The sequence below is a fragment of the Miscanthus floridulus genome, unplaced genomic scaffold (assembly GCF_019320115.1).
Source record: "Miscanthus floridulus cultivar M001 unplaced genomic scaffold, ASM1932011v1 fs_323_1_2, whole genome shotgun sequence".
Lineage (NCBI taxonomy): Eukaryota > Viridiplantae > Streptophyta > Magnoliopsida > Poales > Poaceae > Miscanthus > Miscanthus floridulus.
The window spans coordinates 12,027-37,500 of record NW_027096580.1 but is presented as its reverse complement, the minus strand read 5'-3'; the positions used below and the strand labels follow the sequence as shown (position 1 = coordinate 37,500).

General features: G+C 45.0%; 3 protein-coding genes across 3 annotated transcripts; 1 reads left to right on the top strand and 2 right to left on the bottom strand.

Moving 5' to 3' along the window:
- The first annotated feature begins 64 nt into the window (after nucleotides 1-64).
- On the top strand, nucleotides 65-2,239 carry LOC136531309 (desmethyl-deoxy-podophyllotoxin synthase-like). The gene is made up of 2 exons (XM_066523974.1): nucleotides 65-1,289; nucleotides 1,418-2,239. Exons 1-2 carry the CDS (start codon nucleotides 390-392, stop codon nucleotides 2,057-2,059), a joined length of 1,542 nt encoding a protein of 513 aa, XP_066380071.1. The 5' UTR covers nucleotides 65-389; the 3' UTR covers nucleotides 2,060-2,239.
- Nucleotides 2,240-3,790: 1,551 nt separating this feature from the next.
- Nucleotides 3,791-7,144, bottom strand: LOC136531307 (uncharacterized). Its single transcript, XM_066523972.1, has 5 exons — nucleotides 6,583-7,144; nucleotides 5,475-5,631; nucleotides 4,431-4,654; nucleotides 4,163-4,336; nucleotides 3,791-4,067 (listed from the first exon to the last, which is right to left on the bottom strand). Exons 1-5 carry the CDS (start codon nucleotides 6,784-6,786, stop codon nucleotides 3,981-3,983), a joined length of 846 nt encoding a protein of 281 aa, XP_066380069.1. The 5' UTR covers nucleotides 6,787-7,144; the 3' UTR covers nucleotides 3,791-3,980.
- An 814-nt stretch (nucleotides 7,145-7,958) lies between these two features.
- LOC136531306 (PX domain-containing protein EREL1-like) lies at nucleotides 7,959-16,295 on the bottom strand. Its single transcript, XM_066523971.1, has 10 exons — nucleotides 15,928-16,295; nucleotides 14,792-14,920; nucleotides 13,399-13,497; nucleotides 12,397-12,489; nucleotides 12,153-12,261; nucleotides 11,386-12,041; nucleotides 10,977-11,141; nucleotides 10,651-10,893; nucleotides 9,547-9,765; nucleotides 7,959-8,577 (listed from the first exon to the last, which is right to left on the bottom strand). Exons 1-10 carry the CDS (start codon nucleotides 16,054-16,056, stop codon nucleotides 8,299-8,301), a joined length of 2,121 nt encoding a protein of 706 aa, XP_066380068.1. The 5' UTR covers nucleotides 16,057-16,295; the 3' UTR covers nucleotides 7,959-8,298.
- Nucleotides 16,296-25,474: the final 9,179 nt, after the last annotated feature.

Here is a 25,474-nt window from a genome sequence, read left to right as displayed (position 1 = left end):
ATGGAAAAATTCCAGCTTCAACCTTCTTCTAAGAAGAAGCATCACCAATCCAAACTTATTATGGCAAGATTCTGGTAGCTAGCAACCAACTATAAGCACCTTTAACATTGGAGCACATAATAAACAATTTGTATTTGTATTTTTATTCGGCGTCGTTTTATCTTCTCCGTGGACATTATTTACACCACATTGCTTCTAGATCTGATCTCCATAGTATAATTCGCACGCCATTCACCTACTCCTTAAAAAATGCTGTTCCACGCGGCATCTCATTTCATGGAATTTTGTTTTGCCGACTAGAATCGTCTTAGCACTACACTTGAACGAACTCTGCTCTACTATGTACTACTACTAGACCACGAGGAACAATCAGAGATGCAACCGAAATCATGGACCAAGAACTCCATTCATCCTACAATTACCTCTTCTGGGCAGCGATCCTGCTGCTGCCGCTCATCGCCATCAAGCTCCGGCGACGCAACCGCGGCAATAAACCGCCTCCCGGCCCATGGCAGCTCCCGGTCATCGGCAGCCTGCACCACCTCGTGGGCGCGCTCCCGCACCGCGCCATGCGTGACCTGGCGAGGCGGCACGGCCCGCTCATGCTGCTCCGCCTAGGCGAGCTCCCCGTCGTCGTGGCGTCGTCGCCCGACGCGGCCCGGGAGGTCATGAGGACACACGACGCCGCGTTCGCGACGCGGCCCCGGACCGCCACCCTCCGGGAGCTCACCCGGGACGGCCTCGGCGTCGCGTTCGCGCCGCACGGCGAGCACTGGCGCCTGCTCCGCAAGCTCTGCGTCACCGAGCTGCTCAGCGCGCGGCGCGTGCGGTCCCTCCGCCGTGGGCGCGAGGCCGAGGCCGCCAGCCTCGTCGCGTCCGTCGCGTCGGCGTCGTCGTCGTTGTCGAAGCCCGTGAACGTCAGCGCCCTCCTCGCCACGTACGTCACCGACGCGGTCGTGCGCGCCGTGGTGGGCGGCCATATCAGGGACCGCGACGCGTTCCTGGAGAAGCTGGACGAGGGCGTCAGGGTGGCCGCCGGGTTCAGCCTCGCCGACGTGTTCCCATCGTCCAGGCTCGCGCGAGCGTTCAGCGGGGCGGCGCGCGCCGCGGAAGCGCACCACCGCGAGATGACACGGCTCATGGACGGCGTCATCGCGGAGCACCAGGAGAAGCGGGCGGCCGGTGCTGGAAACGACGAGGACGACCTCCTTGACGTGCTGCTGAGGATCCAGAAGGACGGTGGCCTGCAGGCCCCCCTCGACATGGGCACCATCCGCGCCGTGATCATCGTAAGCTCAGCTCTCTCTCTCCCAACGTGTTCGACGAAATTACGCCCCCTTTTGCAGTGTGTTCGACGATCGTCACTCCGACGACATTGACAAGATTGTATTTTTCGGACGGGGCGTCGTGCACTTAGGATCTTTTCAGCGCGGGGAGCGAGACGACGTCGACGACGCTGCAGTGGGCCATGGCGGAGCTGATGCGTCACCCGGCGGCGCTGCGCAAGGCGCAGGCCGAAGTGCGTCGCGTGCTCGCCGGCCAAAACAGCGTGCCGGAGGACGCTCTGCCAAAGATGCATTACCTGCAGCTGGTCATTAAGGAGACTCTGCGTCTGCACGCTGCAGTGCCGCTGCTCCTCCCGCGTGAGTGCCAGGAGGAGACGCGCGGCGTCCTCGGGTACGACGTGCCCAGGGGTGCCATGGTGCTGGTCAACGCTTGGGCGATAGGCCGGGACGCCGCGAGCTGGGGCCCCGACGCCGAGGAGTTCAGGCCGGAGAGGTTCGAGGACGGCGGCGCCAGGGCGGAGGTGGACTTCAGGGGCACGGACTTCGAGTTCGTGCCGTTCGGCGCCGGACGGAGGATCTGCCCCGGCATAGCACTTGGCCTCGCCGTCATGGAGCTCGGTCTCGTTAGCCTCCTCTTCCACTTCGACTGGGCGCTCCCCGGTGGTGCTGCGCCGGAGGAGCTGGACATGGCCGAAGGGCTCGGGATCACGGCGAGGAGGAAGAACGACCTGTGGCTGCAAGCCACCGTACGCGTTCCTGTTCCTAATGTGTAGATTTTTCTGAATGCTTGGGATTTTGGAGTAGAGGTGAAGGTTTCCTGTTATTATTAAAAAAGGCTGACTAGTATTTGTTTCGGTTCCTGATAAAAGATTCAACCTCTTAAAGATTGAGATAAAACAAACACACCGACTCGTATAATCGATGCAAGAATACAAATGCCACATCTACCAATATACTTCCTCCAATTCAGCGTATAAGGTGCACAATCTGTGACCAATAGTTTGGTCAACAAAATTGTAACTGTTGTAGTACAAACTTGACACTATTAGATTTGTAATTAAATATAATATATCCAATAATTATAAGTTTACAATCATAGACAATATAATATAACATAAATAGTCAAAATGTACTTTAAGAGACTGTGCCATATCATATTACGTCTTATAAACTATATCGAATGGAGTATTTAAGTCTAAATGAAGGTGGCTATGAGGTACTGAGGATTATTTTTAACATTCTCACTAGGTTTATATATCACAAAACTCTACACGTCAAACTCAAATTCAAAGCAAGGATGCCAAACTCTACACATTGGAATCAATTTTTAAACGAAGGTGGTAATGTGGATTATTGAAGAGAGAGAGCTTATATTTGAATTTATTTAGAGAATAAGCTTTTAGATAATCCAATGTGATCGTTGGAGCAACATCTAGTAGATTTTCTTGGGGCTATTTATATCCTCCAATCGGCGTTCAAGGGTGGGAGACTATAGAAGATTAAGGAGTATGCTATAGTTGCAACCTCATATGAGAGCTTAGTGATTATATCAAAGGCATCATTAGAGCAATTAGAGTGACCAGTGCTTGTTTAGGCCTTAGAGCTTGAGGGCTTTGAGATATTTGGCTATTATGCCATTGTAATCTTGGTGAGTCAGAGCACTTGAGGTCTTTGTGACCTTCTCCTTGGTGGCCATCCGGTGTCGATCCTCCGTGCTTGGTTTGGAGCAACGACTTGTATAAGGGGACGAGGAGACCCTACTTTGGTGGTGAAAATCTTTAGCGAAGACGACACTAAGCTAAACGAAAGAGTGGGTGGTGAGCCAATGTGGTTTACGGCATGCCTTAGTTGACGGGAGACTAGGTGGCGAGCACAACATGTGAGGAAGGTTTGTTGACCGGTGGTGTACCTTGGTTGAGCTCCGACATGGACTAGAAATTGCTTTTATAGAACCAATAGCACAGGATAGATCGCCTTATCTTCGAAGTTTGCCCTCTCTGACAAGTTCTTTACTTACTGCATACTTTCGCTTATGCATTCTTTGTGACACTTACCTTCCTAGACTAGCCTAGATGAGCGACATGTTTACGCCTTAAACTCAAGAACGGCATTTCACTTCGCTATCTCCCCTTTTCTGTCTGATTCCACTCCTTTCTGCTCGATTCCACCCATACGAACATGTAATAATAGGATGAACCTTGCTATGGGGTGAACCCATAACCCTTACAAGAGGAATTGAAATGCTATGTGAAATTGAAACCAGCTAAAGTTAAATGAGCATATGCTAGCACTGCTCGTGGGACTACAATCCAAGAAAATCGTGGTTTGTTTGAACTAATAACTAGCTAAAAATCTTGTGACAGCTTGTAAGAACTTGGCTAAGTGCAGTCGTAGGGACCAAACTTTTTTCCATTATCTACAAAAAAAAATGACCTACAACGAGATATAGCAATCTTTCTCTGACGAATATGTAAGCCATGGATCAAATAAACCATACCCGGAAAAATGGAAAGACACAATATATTTGGTAGCCAATTGCATGAAAGCAACACGTTTAAATCAAACTGTAAGTGGAAATTTTTGGACCCATGGGCGGTGAATCCACCTATCCCGTATCCCCATTTCAGGGGCAGTTTGTAAAACAGAATATCTTCATATGTTATTAATCTGGGGCAGACAACTCAGCAGCTATGCTTAGAAGACATCCGGGTTGAAACGCCCAGGTATGGAGCTGTTCTGCTGAGCCTGCTTGAGGTGCATTGTGAGTGCATAGTTGTTTATCTGCAAATGTATGGTCACAGACCCCAAACGTTTCTTCAGTTGATATATCACAACAGGAAAAGAAGCATAGTTGAAGACAGGACTAGGAATATCACCTCCAGAGTCCTAACTTGCTCCTGGTACTGCAAAACAAGTTGCTTCAAGCTCTGGACCTCATGAGACCTCTCGTCAAACTCCTTTTGGCGCTCATGTTGAATGGCAACTGCCCGCTTCAGCACAGCATTCTCTCGCAGAACAACAGTCAGTTGCTCCTTGAGCATCATGTTTTCCTATCCCACAAAGGAAAATCAATCACTATTATCGTTCTGCAAATTAGACAATACTACAGGGAACCAAAAGTTGTAGTGAGTAGCGCATGGGTACCTTATGCAGGTTCTGTGTAGCTTCAGCTCCTGCACGCTCTACAATCGATTTCTCCAAAGCCTCCAAAGCTCTTGACGCACGAGCCCGTGCATCATCTATGTCAGAAGCATTTGTCATCTCTCTGACAAATAGCTCAACCCATTCGGAACCATTATTACTTGTCTGGTAATTATCTACAGTAGGTGGATGTTCTGTAACCGTATCCACACCACCGTTGGGAATACCTGCACGGAATGCAAAAAAATGATGCTACAGCAATACAATCTGGAAACTGCTTCATTGCTTTCCAAGAAAAATAATATAACGCGTTAGGAAATAAGTGTGATGCAATCAATTCATTTACTATGGTAGTAACACCACCCTAGCTGACACAAATTCCAATTACCACCAAATACAATGTAGGTTTGATGTCATATCAGGAAAAAGGTATAAGTAAAGCCAGAGACAACGTAGGATATGTTTATTGTGAGAGGGGGTCATTCAAGCCTCTGGAAATAGGATACCTTGTCTAAATAGAAATCCCTATGTCCTTACATTCTATTTAGGATTAGGAAAAGGTGTAACCACTAACCAGACCTGCTTTTGACATATCTATAGCTAAAACCAAAACCAGATAAAGCACCAAAACTATAAGACAAGTAAGCTTTGCCAGACCATACAAATGTGCGGCGAGCGCACGCAAAGGGTTTGGTTAAGATATGTCAAATTCCGCCAATCCAATTCTACATATATAATTAATTCTATACAAAAATCGGAGACAAACAACAACAACAACAAAATCGGATACAAACATGTGTTGAAATTGAACAGCATTTGATGGACTAGATATATGACAGTAACAAATTTATGAATTAAGGAAACCTGAAATAGTGAAATACTATAGTTCTGAATAAAATTGGAGGAAAAAATCAGTTGGGGTACCGAGAACCACTCCCATTGAATCATTTGCAGGTGACTATTATTAAGTAATAGAACTACATGGATGAGGATGTACAACTGTTGCTATATGAATGGGAAAACAGTAGTCTCTGGTAGAAAACTAACCTTCAACGGAAGGCTGAATTTCTGTATGCTGACCATTTTCAGGTTGGAAACCAGTTGATGACAAGATAGCCTCTTGTGACTCTAAGCGCAGCAAATTCAAACTCTTTATTGCAGAATCCAAGTCGTCTCCAGATGCTTCCAGAGCTTTTTCAAGCAACTACAATTATTTAGAATTAGAACAAGCATAGTCAGCTGTGTTGCATATGTAATACTCGAAGGTAAAGTATAAATTCAGTACAAAAAAGAACTAGCTCATACTGCATAGAAGTAATTCAATCTATCAGGATCCAGCAGGAGGGCAAATTTCCATCTATGAAGGAAATCATGTATATATTGAATAAATTCATTGTCTACTTACTGGGGACATCACAGGCTCAGACTGGCTACAATACACAACTTGCATAGCTACCAAAGAAAGGAGCCACAGAAACTACAGCACATCCATCTCTGGTCGACCATCCTTTGCATAGTTAATAAAACAGATACAGGTTAACAGTAAATGAAATCCTATGAAACAAACCATTGCCAGTGCCAATATGTTCAAAATCAAATCAAATGTAAAAGAGGTAGTCCATGCTACAATACAATTCAACATTCACAGTACCACAAACCAGCGGCGGACCTAGAAAATATTTCAGGGGGGCTGAACAACACTGTTGTTCGAAGTCTCAGCCCCCCTACACTATAGAATTTTGCCTAAAAATTCATGGGGGCTCCACAGGGGTTCCGCTGCTGCGAAATGGGTAGGGGGCTTGAGCCCCCCGCCCCACCGCTGTGTCCGCCCCTGCCACAAACATCTAAGCAAGCATATAAGCATGGTATAGGATAATACAATGACAACTGAGAGTCTTTAAGGCCTAGATTCATATCAAGTGTGGAAGTAAATGAAACTAATTGAACAAAAGGAGCCCCATTTCAGCACCTAGGCGCCATAATGTCCGATTTCACACCCAAGGTCAGATCGGAAATTACAAGGTCGCTGGCATCAAGTTTACTGACAAAGAAACAACAAATCCTCGTCGGCTTACCACCAAAAATGGTCCCACTAGTAAATCGGGAAAATGGGAGGGGCATGGAAGGATAAAGTGAGGCAGCGGTGGAGGCAGACCTGGGGATCCATGTCGGGGAAGAGCGCAAGTAGATGGTGGACGAGCGCCTCCCGTCGGCGTCCGTCGGAGCCGCCGCAGTGCGAGGGGGAGCGGCGGGACCGCTTGGCCGCCGGCTGGTGGGAGGAGTGAGGGGAGGGAGGGGACGGCGGGAGGAGCTCGTCAGCGAAGATGGAGGACCTCTTGCCACAGACTACCGCAGACATGGTGCCGCCGCCCTCCCGCGCCGCCGCCGCCGCCGCAGCCGATCCCCGCCGCCGCCGTCGCCCTACTCCCCGCCGCCGCGGGACATCCGGCAGACAGCCGCCTCTCCCCCTCCCCTCCCCCACGCGATCCGCAGCAGCTGGGCCTCGACCGCCGGTCCCGGTCCCCCCAACCTCCGGCCTCCGCGCCCTGGTCGCCGCCGCGCCGGTGCTGACGGGTCCTGATTGGTCTGGTCCGGGTCCTGACGGGCTGATGGGTTGGGTGCCTTCGTGCTCGCAGTCGCAGGGGTATTTATCTCGCACTTTGCATTCTCCCCCCTCTCGTTAACGTTGGATTTTTACGTATTCCCGTTGGCGTCTCGCTGCGTGTGATGTGCGCGTCCTTTTCCGGCGGTGGAACGTGAGTGCGTCCACACCGCTCGCTGCTTTTGCTGCGCGCTGTTTGGCCGACAGGTGGGCCCGGATTGGACTTTTTGCCTTACTACCGGCGGTCCCACTCGCGTGCTTTTTCGTGAAAATAAATCTGTGACCTGTAAAAATGGTCTGGGAAATTGTGATGTTCATATTCATATAGAGAGTGCCTTCCTCGCCAAAATCAAGCCATTTGGCTCATCAAGCTATATGATTCTGTGATCCATGTCAATTTCTGCATGATTTGTTTCAAGGACCACGGATAAAGATACGAAAGAAACACTTTATCTTCCTAGTAGCGACCAGCCGACCACGCTCTGTTATGCCACAACCGCTGACATTGAGACCGTGACATAAGCAATAAGAGGACTTACGTCCCATATGGATCTTCGAGCTATGGACGCAATAATTTCAATGAAAATATAAAGAAAGAATTTCACAGGAATCTGGAATTTTCACCTTTCCCAGACGAGGCCATGACAGTGGAATACTCCAGGACAAGAACACGCTTTTTTGAAAGGTCGAGCACTCATTTCTGAAGTGTGGAACACTCCTTAAAACAAAACAAAACAAAAAAAATCGAATTGGCATTTTAACCGTCCATAGAAGAAGATTGGTCTAGAGTGATTTCACTGTGTACAGTCATGCTAGAGATTCACCGGCTGAGAGCCAGTAAAATCTCTACATATAGGTATCCCACCAGGTTTTTTTAATTACATATATATATATATATATATATATATATATATATATATATATATATATATATATATATATATATATATATGGTGCAAAACCGGGGGCTAGGCTATTGTGTTCTCCATCAGTCTAACCCCAATTGCGAGCTGCTCCACAGCTTAGCAAAGCTTTGACTGCCCTCGCCACTGTAATGCAATGTGACAACCCCACTAAATATTACTATCCTCCGGACTTCCATGTATAAATGAACAGTACAACAGCAACACACGCACGCTTCCAGGCTCTCCTTCCCAGGGAAAGTTTATCCCGATGCTACTCTGGCACTATAGGTATGCTCATCATATAATTTTGATCAAGCCGCATAAGTCTGAAGATCTAATACACAGGAATATACATCGGTGTTTTTCATCTGTCTAACAACCAGTTAAGGACTGTCTTTTTGGGGAGAACCTCGCCACTACCTTCTTTCTCTGGCTTCACGGCAGTATTTACAGCGTTGCGGATGACAGCATTGAGGCGTAGTCTCAGCTGCGCATTGTCAATGAGCAGATCAGAAAGCATTTTTGTTGTATCTTCATCAGTAACTTTTGTATCTTCACTGCTCATAGTTAATGAGGATCTACTATCAGAATTGTCGCCATCATCAGAAGAGCCTTGTTCATCATCTCGTGCTACAAGTTGAGCCTGGAGAGAGCAATGCAGAGCATAGATTTATTAGTAGAGATATCCACATTTAAAATTAGTAGAATTAATATAAAGTATATTTAAAACTGTAGTGGAGTGTACATCCATGAAAATTGCATTCCAGTGTGAACAATATTCTTCCTCTCTAAATCAAAACATACTATGCACTGTAACTACCAAGGTAAAATAATATATGGCTCAAACTCCAAACTCTAGCTGAACCCAAAGAAGAAAAAGTCTGTCCCTACTTCTACAAAGAAGGGATTCATAGGAGGGAATAATTCTAAACAGGAGCTACCAACACAATGTGCAAGCCTGGTTACAGAACTAAGTGCCATAAACTTGTCATTCGTCTTAATAATTCTAAAGTTGGGACCTTGATAGGGTAGTTTTCTCCAACTTCCCTTAGAACACTAAAAACAGTCTAGGTTCAAGAAGAGAACGCTGAAATAATGATATTATTACAAAGGCTGCTCCAGCTTCAGATCCAAGATAAAAATGATAAATTGAGAAGAGGAGTTCAGGGCCTTCTAATGCAAAAGTTGGGAAATTCAAGTGATCTTCAAATTGACAAAAAAAACTGAACTAGATAATACTCCCCCCAGTCAGGAATAGTTGATCTTCCTGACTAGGATAATGAGCTAGCTGCAGGTATTAACATGCTGTTGGAGCATCAAGTATTAACAACCGGAGGTAGTATTCTGTGTTAGGATAAACCAACATTACAAATCTCATGATCTTGAATAGCATTCTAAATTATCCATAGGACACTTCTTTTTTGTATTTCCAAGAAACAAAAGAAGCACTTATTTCCAAAACAACTCAACTGCTCAAACTCCAAATTTATTGGAGTTGGAGCTGTACCACGTAACTTTGGCTGCCCTCTAAGAATATAAAAACTAGAGTTTGGCCAAGCAGGCCCGTTGGAAAAAAAAATGATATTAATTTACCATCACATTTCAAGTTTACCTCGGCAACGAGTAGGCGTATTCTATTGTCTGATGTTGCTAGAAGATCTAATGCATCAGGCAAGGATGATGGATCAATAGTAAAGTTATCTTGTTCTTCTGCTAGAAATTTAGCACTGCATTCCTGTAGACGCTCCCGCAGCAGTCGGCACTCGTGAAGAATTTTCACTCGGGATAACTTTGTACGTGCTGACCTCTGTTTCTCTCTATTAATAACTCTCTGAAACAAAAAAAAACATTAAAAATCAGGAAAATAAACTGATTGCATAGAATTCGAACTACGGAGTACAGACATTTTGAGTGCACAGACAGAAGCATGGATTTACGAAGAGTGAAAATAAAATCATAAGTGATTAATTGATTTGAATATGTTACCATGCATAAAAAGACTCTTCCCCTTTCTCCAGGCTAGCTCATACAGCTAATTGAAGGAGCAGCACTAAATCCTAATTCCCAAAATCATAGCTTGCATAAACAGATCAAGCTTTATCCATCCAAGTTAGACAAGAGATGTGGAAATATTAAAAAAAATGATTGTGTGCTTGATGATCTTAGGTACAAATCAGTCTTATTGCTCTTCCTGGCTTCATAGAAGGAACTTTATTCATCCAAGTTTGACAAAACAAAACACATGGAGATGTTGACACAAAACCAATAGCTCATGTGTTTGTTGTTTAAGATAATAATCACATTCTTTAATGCTAGAGCATCTTATCAGCTAGCAAGCATAATGTTTTATGATAGTCTTCCCAAATAGAATGCCGGTTGGATGAATCATAAGGGTCATGGAAAGGTAAAAGACCAGGATGTCTTGCATCATCACAAAAGTCTTGCGGATGTAACAGTTTCAAAAGGTCACAAAGTTGAACATAGCAACAGTTCAGTAGGATTTTAAGCTAAAGTCCAAGGGTACGTGGCATGAATGAAGGATACAAAAGCAACAGGAATAGAAGTTAGCCAAATTGGTCTAGCAAGCCACTAATAATGTTGAATATGCTGCCAGTAAGAGCAAACAAGTATTCCTAGAAACAACAGATACTGCTACTGCTACAGCTATGTAAGGAACAGGGCATTATAATTTGATAGGCATTAGGTATCACTATACCTCTAAATCAGTCTTCTCCTCAAGATACTGATTCAACACTTTCTTCATCTCTGTTTGGCAGTTTCTAAGAGACTTGACCTCTTTGACAAGAACTTTCTTATCTGCTTTAGACTTTGCCTCAGCTTCTACAAGACGTTGTTTCAAACTCTCGACTTCTTTTTGTTTAATTTCTAATTCTTCAAGTAATGTTTCATTTTCACCACTAGCAGTTGTTTTCTCTGACTCCGCACGAGTTTTCTCATTCTGCAAATTATAAAGAGACATAATCAGTACCTTCATATGGCTAGTAAAATAACTAAGCCACAACAACAGTGGGAAAAACAGACTTGTTCAGTCTTCAGGTTTGACTCCATCTCAGAGTACTTCCTACGGAGCTCATCCATATCCCATTGCATCTGGGTAATCCTCTCTCTTTCAGCCTGGATAGCTTGTTGTAGTGTCTCTCTACCTTTTTGCTTTGTGGCTTCCAATTCAACCTCCAAATCTTTAACCTACATTACAAATCATAATTATCAAACAGAGCCTAGAATCCACAGAATGGTAATGATACACGCAAATCCATTGAGTGTACAACTAAGAATGCACAAAACAACAAAACAAAGTAACTTGGAGAACCATACAATCTTAAACACAACATGGAAATTGAAAGTGCATTTTGTTTTTATTAAGCATGAACCTGTAATTACTAAGTAGAGCTAGATGCCATAGTCATTAACATGAAAAGCAAAGAAATACCTTTGTAGTAAGATATTCTTTAACAGCTGTTTCCTGATTTAGTCGTGCTATGAGATCCTCCATATCAGTTTTTGCTGTCCCTATTCTTCGTTGCATTGTGATCAAAAGTCTAGTCAACTTCTGTTTTTGATCATTTGGAAGGATGACTTGTGCATCCATATCATACAAAAGATGCATATCCAAACCAGTAAGATGTTCTGTTTGACTAATATGTCCATCCACCACAGCACCATCCCAAAGGGAACTACTAGCCCCTGGAACAGATAATTCACTTCCTCTTAAAGAACTCAAATCACTCCCAATACTTTCAACAGAGTCCTTCCGAGCATGGCCGGGATTAGAATCACGGTCCTCTTCTACAACTCCCCTATAAGACGCTACTGAACCAAATCTACCATCATGTTCCAATACAAGGTTCCCTTTCCTGTGATTCAAGCCACTATTAACATGCTCATCAGACTGATCTAAGATAGCTTCTCCAAGCACACCATTACCAGTTGCTCCTGTCAGACTGCTACCATGAGTAAGAGCATGATTTATTTGATTGAACTCAGCAAGAGAACCAGAAGCAGGTCCATCAGAATGTGGAGAAGAGTCAATACTGCTCTTTGCAGAAGAACCTACTTCAGAAGGACGCCCATTCCGTTCTTGGAAATCTAAATTTAGTATAACAGTATAATTAAATTTTCTGCTAACATATTTAACATGCACAATGAAGACAGTGAATAATATACAGTTAAGAAAAATATAATTAAAGTAGCACATACATGAACGTGCAGCAGCTTCAAGCTCAAGAAAAGCAGCAACAGGAGCACTTCTTGACAAGTCAATGTCAGAAAGTAACTTTTGCATCCACTCCTCCAATGCATGCCTTCTCTGCAAGCATAACAGTTTGAGATAGGTCCAAGAAGCAGAACACGAAATAGTATACTACTTCACGTAAAGCATCCAATTGACACAGGGAAAAGGGGAAATTAACAAAAGTACATTGAGTTTTAAGATGCATTTTACCTCTTCTAGAAGCAACCTGCTTGAATTTATTCTTAAGAAAGCATGCTTCGGAGGAGCCGATGGGACATCTTTTCTGGGAAACGTGCTCTTAAGCTGAAGAACAGGAGTATTGTAGTATAAGAAGAAGAAAAATTGAACTTACAAAAAAAGCAAATGGTTACAAATGATATATCAAAAGCAAATGAATATGTAGTAGCATAGTATCAGTGGCATATCATGTTCAGGAAATCATCAAGTTACATAACACAAGGTTCTACATCAAAACCAAATCATAAAGTAGCAAATGACCCAACATGTCTACATCAGAACAAAGCATAGATCATTATTTTGAGGCCAACGGGGAGGAAAAAGATTTAAAGGATTGTGCAAACTAGCACCAATACAGACATGGAACATTGCAACTAAAAGTGCTTGAAGATGAATCACTGCATATCTATGTAATGCACTGTAACAAGTAGCTACATCAGTAAAGTTTCTGCAGTGTGGTGTGCATTCAAGTTATTACCAAGTTACCTTTACCTACACAGTGATTCTTACAGTTGACTGCATTTCTAAAACTTACCGTCAGCAGCTCGCTAGTGCACATTTTAAGTCATTCTCAACAGAACTGGATACTTAGAGCTACACAGTGATTCTTTCATGATGATTGCATTCTAAAATTTTCTGTCAGCCTGAGTAGTACACCAGGCCAGTCGAGGTCAAAACAAAGGATCGTTATTTTTCAAAAGGAGTATGTCTGCTTTGTTAAAAGAGGTCAATGCTATTCAAGACTTGCAAAATTAAATGTGTTTTCCCTATTTCTTGTTCAATATTTTTAAACCACAGAACAACTGCACATCCATAGCTATTATTATTGCTAAGTAACAATTGTGCCCTCAGATAATGTGAGCACATTTTGAGTTACTGGAAGAAAAATATTGCAACTTGCAAGTTAAAGATGCTCAATATTTGAAAGAGCAAATGGCAACAGTTGGGATATCTGAAACAACTGCCTCAACTTACATCAGAAGATAGCTTCAGAAAGTCACTAAACCTTCTGAGAATTCCATGGCTAGAGCTAAAGCCTTCTGGAGATTGTATACCGACATGTATCCTGTAAAACTGTCCTTTATGGGCATTAAATTTAGATACAGGAAAACAAGAATGGTAGAGTTTACGTAATTGAAAACTAAGATTCCCATGAATTAATGATAAGTGCCTTTTTTCCTGTGATTGCAATTAATCACATGACACAAAAAAAAAAAGACTGGCAGAACACGCAATACCTTAGCAATACATTGGCATTCAAAAATATAGTTGATAACACATTAAGATGTCTAAATACTATAAATGGAGATGTCCTTAAAAGAAAATTTTCAAATATTTTGGCGTCATAAATGTGGAATAGTCTTTTTATCCATTTTCTATTTTCTACAGGTACATAAAAATTTTGTTTGTTGTATAACAAGGAGAATACCTGAAACACTGCATTTTCCAATTGGCATATGGAATGCAACTAAAACATGGTTATCAAGGCGGTAAGGCGAGGTGTTGCGACTAACTACCGCCTTACGCTTAAGCAATTAAAGTGTGAGGCGAGGCAACGCCTTAAGAAATTAATTAAAAAATAAAAACAGCAGCTTAGAGCAGTAAATGAAGAAAAAAGGAAAGGAAAAAAGAAAAAGAAAGGAGCCGAGTAAGAAGTGGGCTCGCCCAGCCCACTAGGCAGCCCATATGCTCCTTCCCCTCCTAGTGTGGCTTCATCGAAGTCCCTATCCCGACCCCCATCAGCGCCGCCGCTCCAAACTGCTACTCCGCCTCCGCACGACGGCACGAGTGGCTGCTCTGCTTCCCTCCACCCCTCTCCGGATGCCCTGCCCTGCTCTGCTTCCCTCCCCTCCTGATGTGCTGCTCTGCTCTTCCCTCCGCCCCTCTCCCTCTCCTTCCTCTCCCTCTCCTCTGCTTCCCCTTCCTCTCTGGTCAGTGCTCTCAGATCGACAGCCGCCACCGTCTCCCCTTCCAGATCTCCCGTGCGCTCCTCTCTCTGCGCTGTATTTCTCCTGCACGTGCCAATTTCTCCGGCGTGCCAGCTCTCTCTGTGCGCTCCTGTTTCTCCCGCGCGCCCGCTATTTTCCCCGCCCTTTCTCCCGCCGCCTAGAATTGGACCCCTGTATGGCGCCCACCACGCACGATTTGGCACTAATCGGACGCCAAAGTGACAAGATTTCTGGACGCCACGGTCGTAAGGCAGACGCCATACGAATCTAAGGCGAGTCGTCTGCTGTGGCATCCCGCGTGGAGCGCCTTGGCGCTTAAGTGACAACAAAGCGACGCCTTAATAACATTGAACTAAAATGAATGTATTCAAGGACAAAGATGGAAGAAATAAAAAGCATACAAGATAAACAATACTTACAACGACAGATTTCAAAAAGCTATCAGCGGTCACACCAGTTTCAGGGGTTTGAGTGATCCAAGAAGGCAACATCACACAGTAACTCCAACCTGTTTGAGGGTTATGTGGCCATATGGTGTTCCTTCCCTCCTGTATGCAGTCAATAGGCAATGAGCCCATGAGATGCGTTGACCAATAGATAGTTTCAAAGTTGTGTTGAAACAAATACTATAGTGAGTAGATGAAATGTTTCTTAATTAATTGAAACCCATTAGAAACGGACAGCTTTTCATGGAAATTCTGCCACATGCATGTGCATTAGTGAATTTTGCTCATCAAGCATGCAGAATTATTTCAGGCAGTAGTGATCACAGGCACAGCATAGGAAGAAATTTAAATGATAACATGGAAAGGATCAAGCCATCAACCAGCAAAATTACAACTGACACCTATATTCCAGGTAAGCAAAGCTACACTCAAGACTCCACAGAAGAGAAGACAGCTACTGGCTAATGAGGCAAACGATCTTTTGAAGCTTGGGTACATCTGATTTTTGCAATCCCGCTCAGCAAAAGTACACCAGGAAACACATAATCAGACCCTTGCAAGAGAATACATAATCCAAAACCCTAGTAAAGTGAAGGAAGAAAATTGGAATTGACTCATCCAATCCCACACTGAGTAAACTAATGTGTCAAGTCCATATTCTACTGTTTGCCAGTTAAACATGAGAAATCTAAAACCCTAATCGAAGGAAAGCTCTAAGTTACTGAATCAGCAATCATGCACATCGGGTAGGTCGCTCTACTTTGGCGAATTTTACTGCAGATGCCAACCCGCACATTTGATACCTGGACCCAATACTAGCACACGCTACTCAGCTGCAGCAAAATCCAGGTCGGAAACGCCTGCCTATGATCGACAACCCCCAATACAGTAAAACACATCTACATCTCCAGAACGGACCGAACCGGCACCAAATCTAGCCCTTGAAGTGGGATCGCCGGTCCTCCAGTAGGCAGCAACGCAGCTGGCGGGAACCGCATCTGCCTCCGAGATCATAGCGGGACATGGATCATGACGAGCCGGACGGCGCAGCTCGACGGGGGTTGGGTAGTAGAGATGCGAGAGGGCGGTCGCGGGCGGCGGGCGCTTACCCATCTCTTCGGGGGAGGGCTCCAGTCCATGCCGAGCGGCAGCGGCGAGGTGCCGTCGTGGCGGTGCTTCGGGGGGCTGGGGGCCTTCTTGCGCGCCCCCGCCCCCGACGACGACGACGACGTCGCCATCGCCGCCGCCCGACGTCGCCCGCGGGGCACGGTGGTGGTGGGATCGGGGCGGACGAATCTGCCGAGGCGTCGCGCCGACGATTCTAGTCTTCCACTAACCACTACTGGGCTGGAGATTAGAGGCAACCGAGGAGGCGAGGGGAGCTGAGGCGGACGCGGTGGCGGTCGGACGGACGCTCCCGCGGTCGCATCTAACTGTCAACGCCAGCCAAGGCAGCGTCCGCCCTTGGCCGTCCCTTCCACGTTTGGTTCCACCGCCGTGGTGCGAGCTGGGCGGGCCGGCTGGACGGGAGCGGTCGCTTGGAGCGGTGGTGCGGTTGGATCTGGATCTCTCGGCCCACGAGTTCCCTGGATTGAGTCAGTGCGTCAGACTGCTCTACTATGTTGTGCAACCTAGGGCTCCAGCTCCTCAAAAAACAACTCTGGCTCTGGATCTTATGCTGGAGCAGATTCTCTGATGGAGCTGGAGCTATTTTGGGAAACCGTTTGGCTGAACAGCTCCCTGTGTCTGTTATGAATGGCTAAGACTGGAACAATGTCGAATATGCCCCTGCATGAATAGCTCGCCATGTTTGTTACGTGCTTGCAGATGTATTTATATTTCAGTGTTTTTAAATTAAAAAAATACAAACTATTGACAAGCAATAATTAGTGGCTTGTTTATATTGCAAAGTCATAGCCCACCTATTACAGTCGTGTTAACAAAAGTTGACATATGGACACCAGAATTCTTGGTACAACCAAACACACATGCTCATGATCTAGATAGGTAGATTGCACTTGCAAGGTCATCTCGAAATTTATCCATGTTCCTGTCACTCGATTCTGAAGTTGACGTATCACCAATATTTCTGATAGGAACATACTTGCTGTACCGTGAAGGTATAGTGGGCACATAATCTAGATTACGGTCACATTTACTAAAAAGTTTGTCGTCCACACTGTTCTCACGAATGAAGTTATGTAGACACATGGTTGCAGCAACGATCATCTTTTGCTTCTTGATTGGGTAACTCGGCATTTTGAGAAGGATTCTCCACTTCATTTTCCACACACCAAATGAGCGCTCCACCACATTCCGAATACTTGAATGAAAATAGTTAAACAACTCTTGCTCACCACTTGGAGCAGGACCCTTCCTCCAGTCTGGCACATGATACCTTTGACCCTTATATGGTGCTAAGTATCCAGGTCTATTTGGATATCCAGCATCAACATGATAGTATTTCCCTGAATACAAATGTGGAAAATTTGGGGATATTATGAGCTGCATGTAAATTAATTTGAAATCAATTACAAAAAAAAACTAGGATCCATCTATGCATACCTTTGGGAGGGTGTGGAAATATGTCATGATCATTCTTAAGTGCATGAAAGAGCACACTAGTGTCATGCATCGATCCTGGCTGCCCAATAGATGCATATGTGAACCGCATGTCAAAATCAACAATAGCAAGAACATTTTGTGTCGGTTTGTTACTTCGACCAATGTATCTTATGAGGTCATTCGGAGGAGGTGTTGCTGAGATGTGAGTACCATCTAGTGCTCCAATGCAATCTTTAAAATGTGGCATCATCCTTCGATCATTAGTGATCCTAGAGTGAGTGGTTGGGAAATTTGGATCGATCGGCCTGATGTAGTGCTCAGACATGGACACCAAACAGATCAACACATCCTCAATTTTTCGACTAATTGTCTCTCCAGAATGCTTGAATATACCATGTAGAGCACTATTGGACATACCATGCCCACAAACTACCAGAAAAATAGCAAGAGATTCTATGGTATTCATGTGAATAGATGATTGGAGACCATATTTACTCACTAACAAGTCATGCAGCTGATAGAACAATGTCGCACTCATTCTGAACATTTTTTCACTTCCTCCTGGAGTCGCCAGTATCTCCATAGTCCATGCAAATCCAGACTGTGCAGGAGTTCTAGCTTCGTTTTTGTCAAGATAAGTCATGTAGTACTTGGCAGCAATAAGGGCAGTAGCAAATACATTATTTTGATTGGAACGGAACAATGACATAGCCTTTGAAATCTGCTCATAATCATCAGAACCACTGTCATCCGTGTCAGAACCAGAACAATCAGATCTGTACAATTGTAGCAAACAAAGGATGCATGGTCTTAGTACTCAAATCATTACAACTGTAGCAAACAAATAAAACATTGTCTTAGTACTCAAATCATTACAACTGGAGCAAACAAATGAAACATAAATGGAAGGATACATGGTCCTGCAATATAATAGAAGGATAGATGGTCCTGCAACATAAATGGAAGCTATGCTCTACTTGGGGACATCATTTCTAGTCATCCACTCATGTCTCCTCGTCAACCAATCAAACCTATCTTCGGGAGTCCCCAAAGTCATGAACATCTCTCTCTCGGCCTTCTTGGTAAAAAGTATGGTAGCAGTGAAATGCTCATTTGTTCTTGGAGCAGCACCACACTCCTTGACTAAGGCCATGACTTCCTGTATGGAACATGCAGGGTTTTCCTCCCTCTTTGCAATGGACTCACAAGAAACAGTTGTCCTCTCATTCATCTCAATAATTTTGCCCATCTGTTCTTGGAACCAATGACCTGTAGTTGTCTTAGGTTTCTTTCCTTTGTTGGTAACTACCCCTCCACTTCTCTTTCCAGTCACACTAGTTGGTGTCACCGCCTCCGGTTCACTGTCATCATCGATTTTCTCTTCACCTTCTTCATCAGCATTGATGGTCGAATCCTCGCATGACGGGCATCGCTTGGGAAGGTGGTACACCACTAGAGGCACACCATGCATCATCTCCTGTGTTACGAAGATCTTCAAACATAATTTCCAACTTGTCTTCATTCTGGAGGCCTCTGTGCCTGAACCGCATGCAGCCCTTGATTTCCTAATTCACAAAACGCAAAATAATTATTGGGTGCACAGTCAGAGGTCATCAAATGTTACAAAGAATTTCACTTACAAAGGCACTTACTTTTGACATATGCTTCCACCAACTCTCTGGCATTTCAATATTTTTTCCCTGCATCCCATCCAATGCCTGTCTGCTTGTTGGCAAGCTTCTTCCAAACATTATATTCGCCTTTCAATTTATCCCATTTATTCTTGAATTGCCTTTTATTGTACTGAATCCCAGTCCGATCTTTGAACCTTTGTATTACATTCTTATACCCGGTCTTACTCAAATGAGTGTTCTCACGGTTCCCTTTCAGAACTTCATCGGCAAAAATGTCACACAATATACTAGTATTGTCAGTCATCCCAAACAGCCTCACTGTTGTGCGCAAAATATGTTCATAAGATGGTGGCAAGGTACTTATTACGACTATGCAAATATTTTCATCATTAAAGCTAAAAGTTCCAGAATATATACTACCATACTAAACATGCATAAATGATCTGTACAAAAGGAATACGACTACTACTACACGATGCAGGTGTATACCTTGAATTAGTGAGATCAACGGTGTCAGATCCATGGGCAACAGGAATTGGCGGCCTCTGTGCACGGCTACTTGTCCCACCTCGTCGCCGAGCAGAGGCACCACGAGCCTGTGATGTGCCGCCAATCTCCTCGCGAACACCTCTAGGATCTTCAGTTGTCCTCCAATCTGGCCCAAAAGTTGCGGCAGCTTGCGCATAAAAATCTGGCCAATCCCAGCTACCACTGCCACGAACAGCGGTCGACACACCTGAATACGGACCGGAAAATGAAGGGCGCAGACTGGTTTCTTCACCGCCGCTCGGGGTTGCAACGCCGCCTGCGGGCGCGGCCGGCCACGGGCCGCCACCTATGGCCGCCCTCGGCAACGCGCCTAGGGTCGAGCCTAGCCACGCGCCACCGGCCGGGGCCGGGTCCCTGCCAGAAGCCGCCACCCCCCGGCCACGCACCAACGCTCGGGGTCGGTGCCAGCCAACCAGGCTGTGCGCCAGCCCACGCGCCACCTCCTCGGACGCCGCCCAGGGTCACGCCCGGCGGCCAGCCGACGGGGCCGGTGCCCACGGCGCCGCCTGCAGCACCCGCGAGGAGAGCGGAGAAGCCTCCGGCCGTTGCTCCTCCCGAGCCCGCCGTACCCATGGATCCATCTTCACCACCCCAACCGGATCTATCGGTCTCCAGAACCCCCTTCCCATCTTGCCTCTCGTGCTGCAGTGCGTCCATGGAGGAGGCGGATGGAGCTCACCTCCAGTCCGTGCGGCCTTCAGTCCATGATGCAGAAAGAGATAAGGCTTGGTGGGGAGACGATGGCAGATTGCTATAATTTCTTGAGAACTTTAGGGGCAAAGGGGTACCATGTCTGCTGAGTCTGACACAGGAGCCGGTGGAAGCTCGTTTTTTGGCTCTGATGGACCTCACTCATCTGTGAGAGTGCAAAATACGGGAATTCTTTGTGGGAGCACCCTAGCCTGTACCCCTTTGGCAGCAGGAGCCAAAAACAGCTCCAGGAGCTGGTGTAGAATCCCTACCAAAGGGGCCCTTACTCTGTTAGTTGAATTTATTGCGGTGCCGCCGCCCTCTCTGTCCGTCACCCTCCCCCATGCGAATCCACTGCCCCCTTTCTATAGGTTTCTAATCCTCATCCATCTTCAGGCAAAACGAGGGTGCACTCGTGCTCCAAGATTTCCTCGCCGGGTGGAGACGCGCTGTACGGGGCTGGCTACTTGAGTCAATGAGCGTGTGGATCCGGTGCGAGTGTGTGCATGGAGGAAGATGAGGGCGCGTGTGAAATGAGTTTTGCGCGCCACCGGATTCGGCGGGTGCGATGATGGCAGTGATTGCGGGTGCGGCGTCGGGGCAGAAGGGCAACCTCAATGAAGTTGCGACTGTTGGAATGATCTCCCAACCAATAAGCCCAATAACCTATTGGGCCTTGGTCACGCGCCCTGATCAGGGGCGCCCAACCCTACATAGTTGGTGGGCCCCCGTCGCACTGCGCTATATAAAGTGGTGGGGGCCGGCGGCTCATTGTACGAGGTTCACCGTGAGCCACTCCACCCCACCAACAAACCCTAAGTCTGATCTAGTAAGGGTGCGCAGCTAGCGACGGGAAGACACCACCGTCATCACTGTCGGCCTCACTGCACCCCATCGCGTCGCCGGACTTCACCAACTCTTCTCCGACCATCGCTGCCCGTGCGCAGAATGTCACCGACCGAACGAGATGGCTGAATCCTCCTCGACGGCGCCCTCTGATGGTCTGTACACTCCCATCCACTCTCCTCTCTCTATCATTTTGTAGTACGGTTCATTAGGTTTTCTACTTGTTTCTCCAAAATAAAAAGAACAAACCGACTAGATGCTACCCTAGGTGATCTCTGGATATAACATTGGTATTAGACGTCTGTCTAGTTTGTAGATCTGGATCGGGGAAAGAAAAGCAAATCGAACCCTAACCCTAGATCGGGTACGGGAAAAGTGGACACGGTTTCAACAAAGAACCCTAACCCTAGCAGTTCGTCAGCCTAGGGTGTAGATCTAGGGTTTCCGAATCAAAAGCAAAGAAAAACGAATGAAAAGAAAAAAGTGGAGTTCGAATTCGATTTGGATCCAATAGAACCAACCCTAACCCTAAAGATAGGAAGCCTACCTGGGCTTTTCCCACCGCCCACGGCATCGCCACCGCGCAAAAAGGAGACCGCGGCGTCGCTCCCGAACGGCGTGTGGGATAGAACAACGAACCGCCCAACACCTCGCACATGCGGTCACGGCAAAAGGGCACCACCATGCGGCCCCTTGACGGCGGCGTGCTCAGCCTCGGGCGAGCACGCACGCCGGTGAGAGGGCGCGGGGCGGAGCCCTTCTTCTTCTCCCTCGGCCACCGAGGATGGCTGCTGCTGCGGCTGGTTCTCAGAGAGCTACGCGATGAGAGAGAAGGGGGGGAGAGAATGACCTAGGGTTTAGGGAACCCGCGGGCGGGATGGGGTTTTTGTTTCCCCGCGGCGCGCGCTCGTCCGTCCGATCTGGACGGATGGCGTTGATCGAGGCGGGCGGTGCCGCGGCTAGCTGGGCCTCTTTCCTGGCCCAGGCCTAGGTTGGCCTAGGCGCGAGGAGAAGCGGCGCGCGAGCCGGGCCATGCTCCGTGCTGGGCCACGCTGGGCTACGTTGCCGAGGCCTTCGGGCCGAAATGCATGTGCACAGTACAAAAAGTTTATTCAATTTTTCCTTTTTTTCAGAAACTAATTTGATTCATATTTGATGAATTTGAATTGAATTTTGACGATAATTTCTGTACAAAATTTATCCAACGATATTTTTTGTTCAGTAAAAAGTAAAGTTACTTCTGGAAAATATTATCATGTAAATTTTATTCAAAGTTTCTGCTTCGTTTTTAAAGTTGTTGTTTTTATTATTAAATTCGAACCAACGGGAGAATTTAATTTTGAAAAATAGACATGTTATCATATTATTATAATATTGTTATTATTCTGACCAACGTTGATTAATGGCAATATTATGATGTTATTATGGTTTTTTGTCATACATTAATTCTATTTCTGCCCAACGGTGATGTAGAATTAATGTAAAAGGATAAATTGTATGTTTTAATTTTGACCATAGTTAAAACTAAAGCATGCAATTGTTGTTATTATATTATGTTCTCATTTTAAAGACAAATTGTGTTTTCAGGAGGATACTCCTTGATGGCTTATATCAAAGATATCCCAACTCTCAAAGGGGATAACTACATTGAATGGAAGAAAAAGATCGACCTGGTCTTCATTTTGGCTGAGGTTGACTGGGTAGTCACCACACCGTGTCCCAAAGAACCTGTGGCACCGGTGAGGGAAACTGATGAGACTGATGCTGCATGGCAGAACAGAGAGCGGGACTTTGCTCCCGTAAAGATGTATTTTGACCTCGAACATAGAAAGTGGGTCACAGCCAATAAGAAATGTTTGGCTATGATAAAGAATACAATTGAGCCTGCAATAGTGGGCTCAATTCTAGACTATGACACGGTCACAGAGTACCTAAAAAGAATAAAGAGTCAGTTCATTGGCTCTTCAAAGACATATGCAACCCAGCTGATCAAGCAACTGGTGACAGAAAGGTACTCTGGTGACGGCAGTGGCATTAGAGAGCACATACTGAGAATGAGCAATTTGGCATCTAAGCTCAAACCAATGGATTTGGCACTCAAGGATGAGTTTCTTATTCATTTGATTTTTGTTTCTTTGCCTAAAGAATTTGACACTTTTGTTGTTAATTACAACATACACCCGAGAAATGGGATCCAGAAAAGCTCATAGCCATGTGTGTGCAGGAGGAGGAAAGAATAAAAGTTTCACAGAGTGGTACTATCAACTACCTAAAAGATAATAAGAAAAAGAACTATAATAACAGCTCTTCCTCCAAGTCATCTGGAAAGGGTCCCATGCAACAGTCTTAGAACAAGCAATTCCCAGTGGATAAAGATCAATGTCTCCACTGCAAGAAGATGGGACATTACAAGAAAGATTGTCCCGATTTCCTAAAGTTGATTATGAAAAAGAAAGGTAAGAACATTATTATGTTTGTAAATGAATCCTTGTATGTCAAGTTTTCAAAATCTACTTGGTGGATTGATTCAGGTGCAACTATTCATGTTGCTAATTCTTTATAGGGATTCCGTTCGATGAGAACTTTGCAAAGAAGCGAAAGTTTCATTAAAGTCGCAAATGGAGTACAAGCAGATGTTGAGGCCATTGGTGATCTACCACTAGAGCTTGCTGATGGCTTCATATTTTTTCTTAGAGATGTTCTTTATGTACCTTCTTTGCAAAGAAACTTGATTAGTGTTTCAAAGTTGGACCACGATGGTTATGATTGCCATTTTGGAAATGGCAAATGTCAGATATTGTTTAATAATAGATGTATTGGTCTTGCCTTCCGACAAGACAAGCTTTATTTGTTATCACTTCATGAAAATGTGAATTCCATATGTGATGTGAATAAGAATGTATCCTCATCGAACAATGCAAACAGAAAACGAAAGAGAACTCCTAATGTATCGTCGAAATTATAGCACTGTCGTTTAGGCCATATTTCGAGGGGGAGAATAGAGAAACTAGTTAAGAATGAAATTATTCCTCCACTGGAGTTCTCTGACTTAGAGCAATGTATAGAATGTATTAAAGGAAAGTATGTAAAGAAAATTAAATAGGATGCCAAACGAAGCATAGGAATTTTAGAGATAATTCACACAGACATATGTGGTCCTTTTCCTATGAAAAGTGTGGATGGTTATGATTCATTCATAACATTCATAGACGATTATTCTCATTTTGGCTATATTTATCCAATTAAAGAAAGAACAGAAGCGTTAGATAAATTCAAAATATTTAAAGTAGAAGTTGAAAATCAGCATGATTTAAAGATTAAGATAGTCAGGTCTAACCGTGGGGGGGAGTATTACGGTCTGCATACCCCATTGGATAAGTTTCTAGACCTTTTGCAAGGTTCTTACAGGAGAATGGTATAGTCACCCAGTATTCAACACCGGGCAAACCTCAGCAGAATGGAGTAGCTAAAAGGCGTAACCATACCCTGATGGATATGGTGCGTAGTATGATAAGTTACTCTACCTTACCATTGAGCCTGTGGATGGAGGCGTTAAAAACCGCCATTCATATTCTCAATAGAGTACCAAGTAAGTCGGTGCCCAAAACACCATATGAATTATGGACAGGAAGAGTACCCTCACTAAAACACTTACGAGTGTGGGGGAGTCCTGCTGAGGCTAAAGTATTTAACCCAAACATTGGGAAGTTAGATCCCAAAACAGTAAGTTGTTATTTCATTGGCTACCTAGAAAAGTCAAAAGGTTTTCGTTTCTACTGTCTAGATAGACATACAAAGTTTGTGAAAACGAGACACGCTGTCTTCCTAGAGGATGAAATGATAAGGGAGAGCATGGTAGCTCAAGAAATTAATCTTGAGGAGAAATGGGTGTATGCACCCACTCTGATGGTTCACGAGCCATTTTTCGAGCTACCTGCTGCTGCTACACCTACAACGCAAGATGTTGTGGTGCCAGCACCTGTTGTTATTTCTCCTATGGCAACAATAAATGAGGATGAGGAACCAGTTCAGAATCCTACATACCCTATTGCCACACATGAGGGGGAGCAACAACATCCTCAAACAGTAAATGTGCTAAATGTGGAGGCCCTTAGAAGGTCTCAAAGAGTTAGAAGATCAGCTATTTCTGATGATTATGAAATATATAATACTGAAGAGTTTCAAATGAAGGATGATCCCACCTCATTTGAAAAAGCCATGAGAAGTGATCATTCATCAAAGTGGCTTGAGGCCATAGAAGATGAAATGAAATCAATGAATGCCAATAAAGTTTGGAATCTAGAGATAATTCCTAAAGGAGCTAAAACAGTAGGTTATAAATGAGTCTACAAGACAAAACTTGACTCTCAAG

Bases quoted from the DNA above. Each gene is read 5' to 3' on its own strand.
- LOC136531309 (XM_066523974.1), top strand. From the start codon at position 390: ATGGACCAAGAACTCCATTCATCCTACAATTACCTCTTCTGGGCAGCG. The intron at 1,290-1,417 runs GTAAGCTCAGCT...TCGTGCACTTAG, and splicing joins CCATCCGCGCCGTGATCATC to GATCTTTTCAGCGCGGGGAG.
- LOC136531307 (XM_066523972.1), bottom strand. From the start codon at position 6,786: ATGTCTGCGGTAGTCTGTGGCAAGAGGTCCTCCATCTTCGCTGACGAG. The intron at 4,655-5,474 runs GTTAGTTTTCTA...CATTCCGTGCAG, and splicing joins AATTCAGCCTTCCGTTGAAG to GTATTCCCAACGGTGGTGTG. The intron at 4,068-4,162 runs GTGATATTCCTA...ATACATTTGCAG, and splicing joins AGCAAGTTAGGACTCTGGAG to ATAAACAACTATGCACTCAC.
- LOC136531306 (XM_066523971.1), bottom strand. From the start codon at position 16,056: ATGGCGACGTCGTCGTCGTCGTCGGGGGCGGGGGCGCGCAAGAAGGCC. The intron at 13,498-14,791 runs GTAAGTATTGTT...CATAAAGGACAG, and splicing joins GCTTTTTGAAATCTGTCGTT to TTTTACAGGATACATGTCGG. The intron at 12,042-12,152 runs GTATGTGCTACT...TACTAAATTTAG, and splicing joins TGAAGCTGCTGCACGTTCAT to ATTTCCAAGAACGGAATGGG.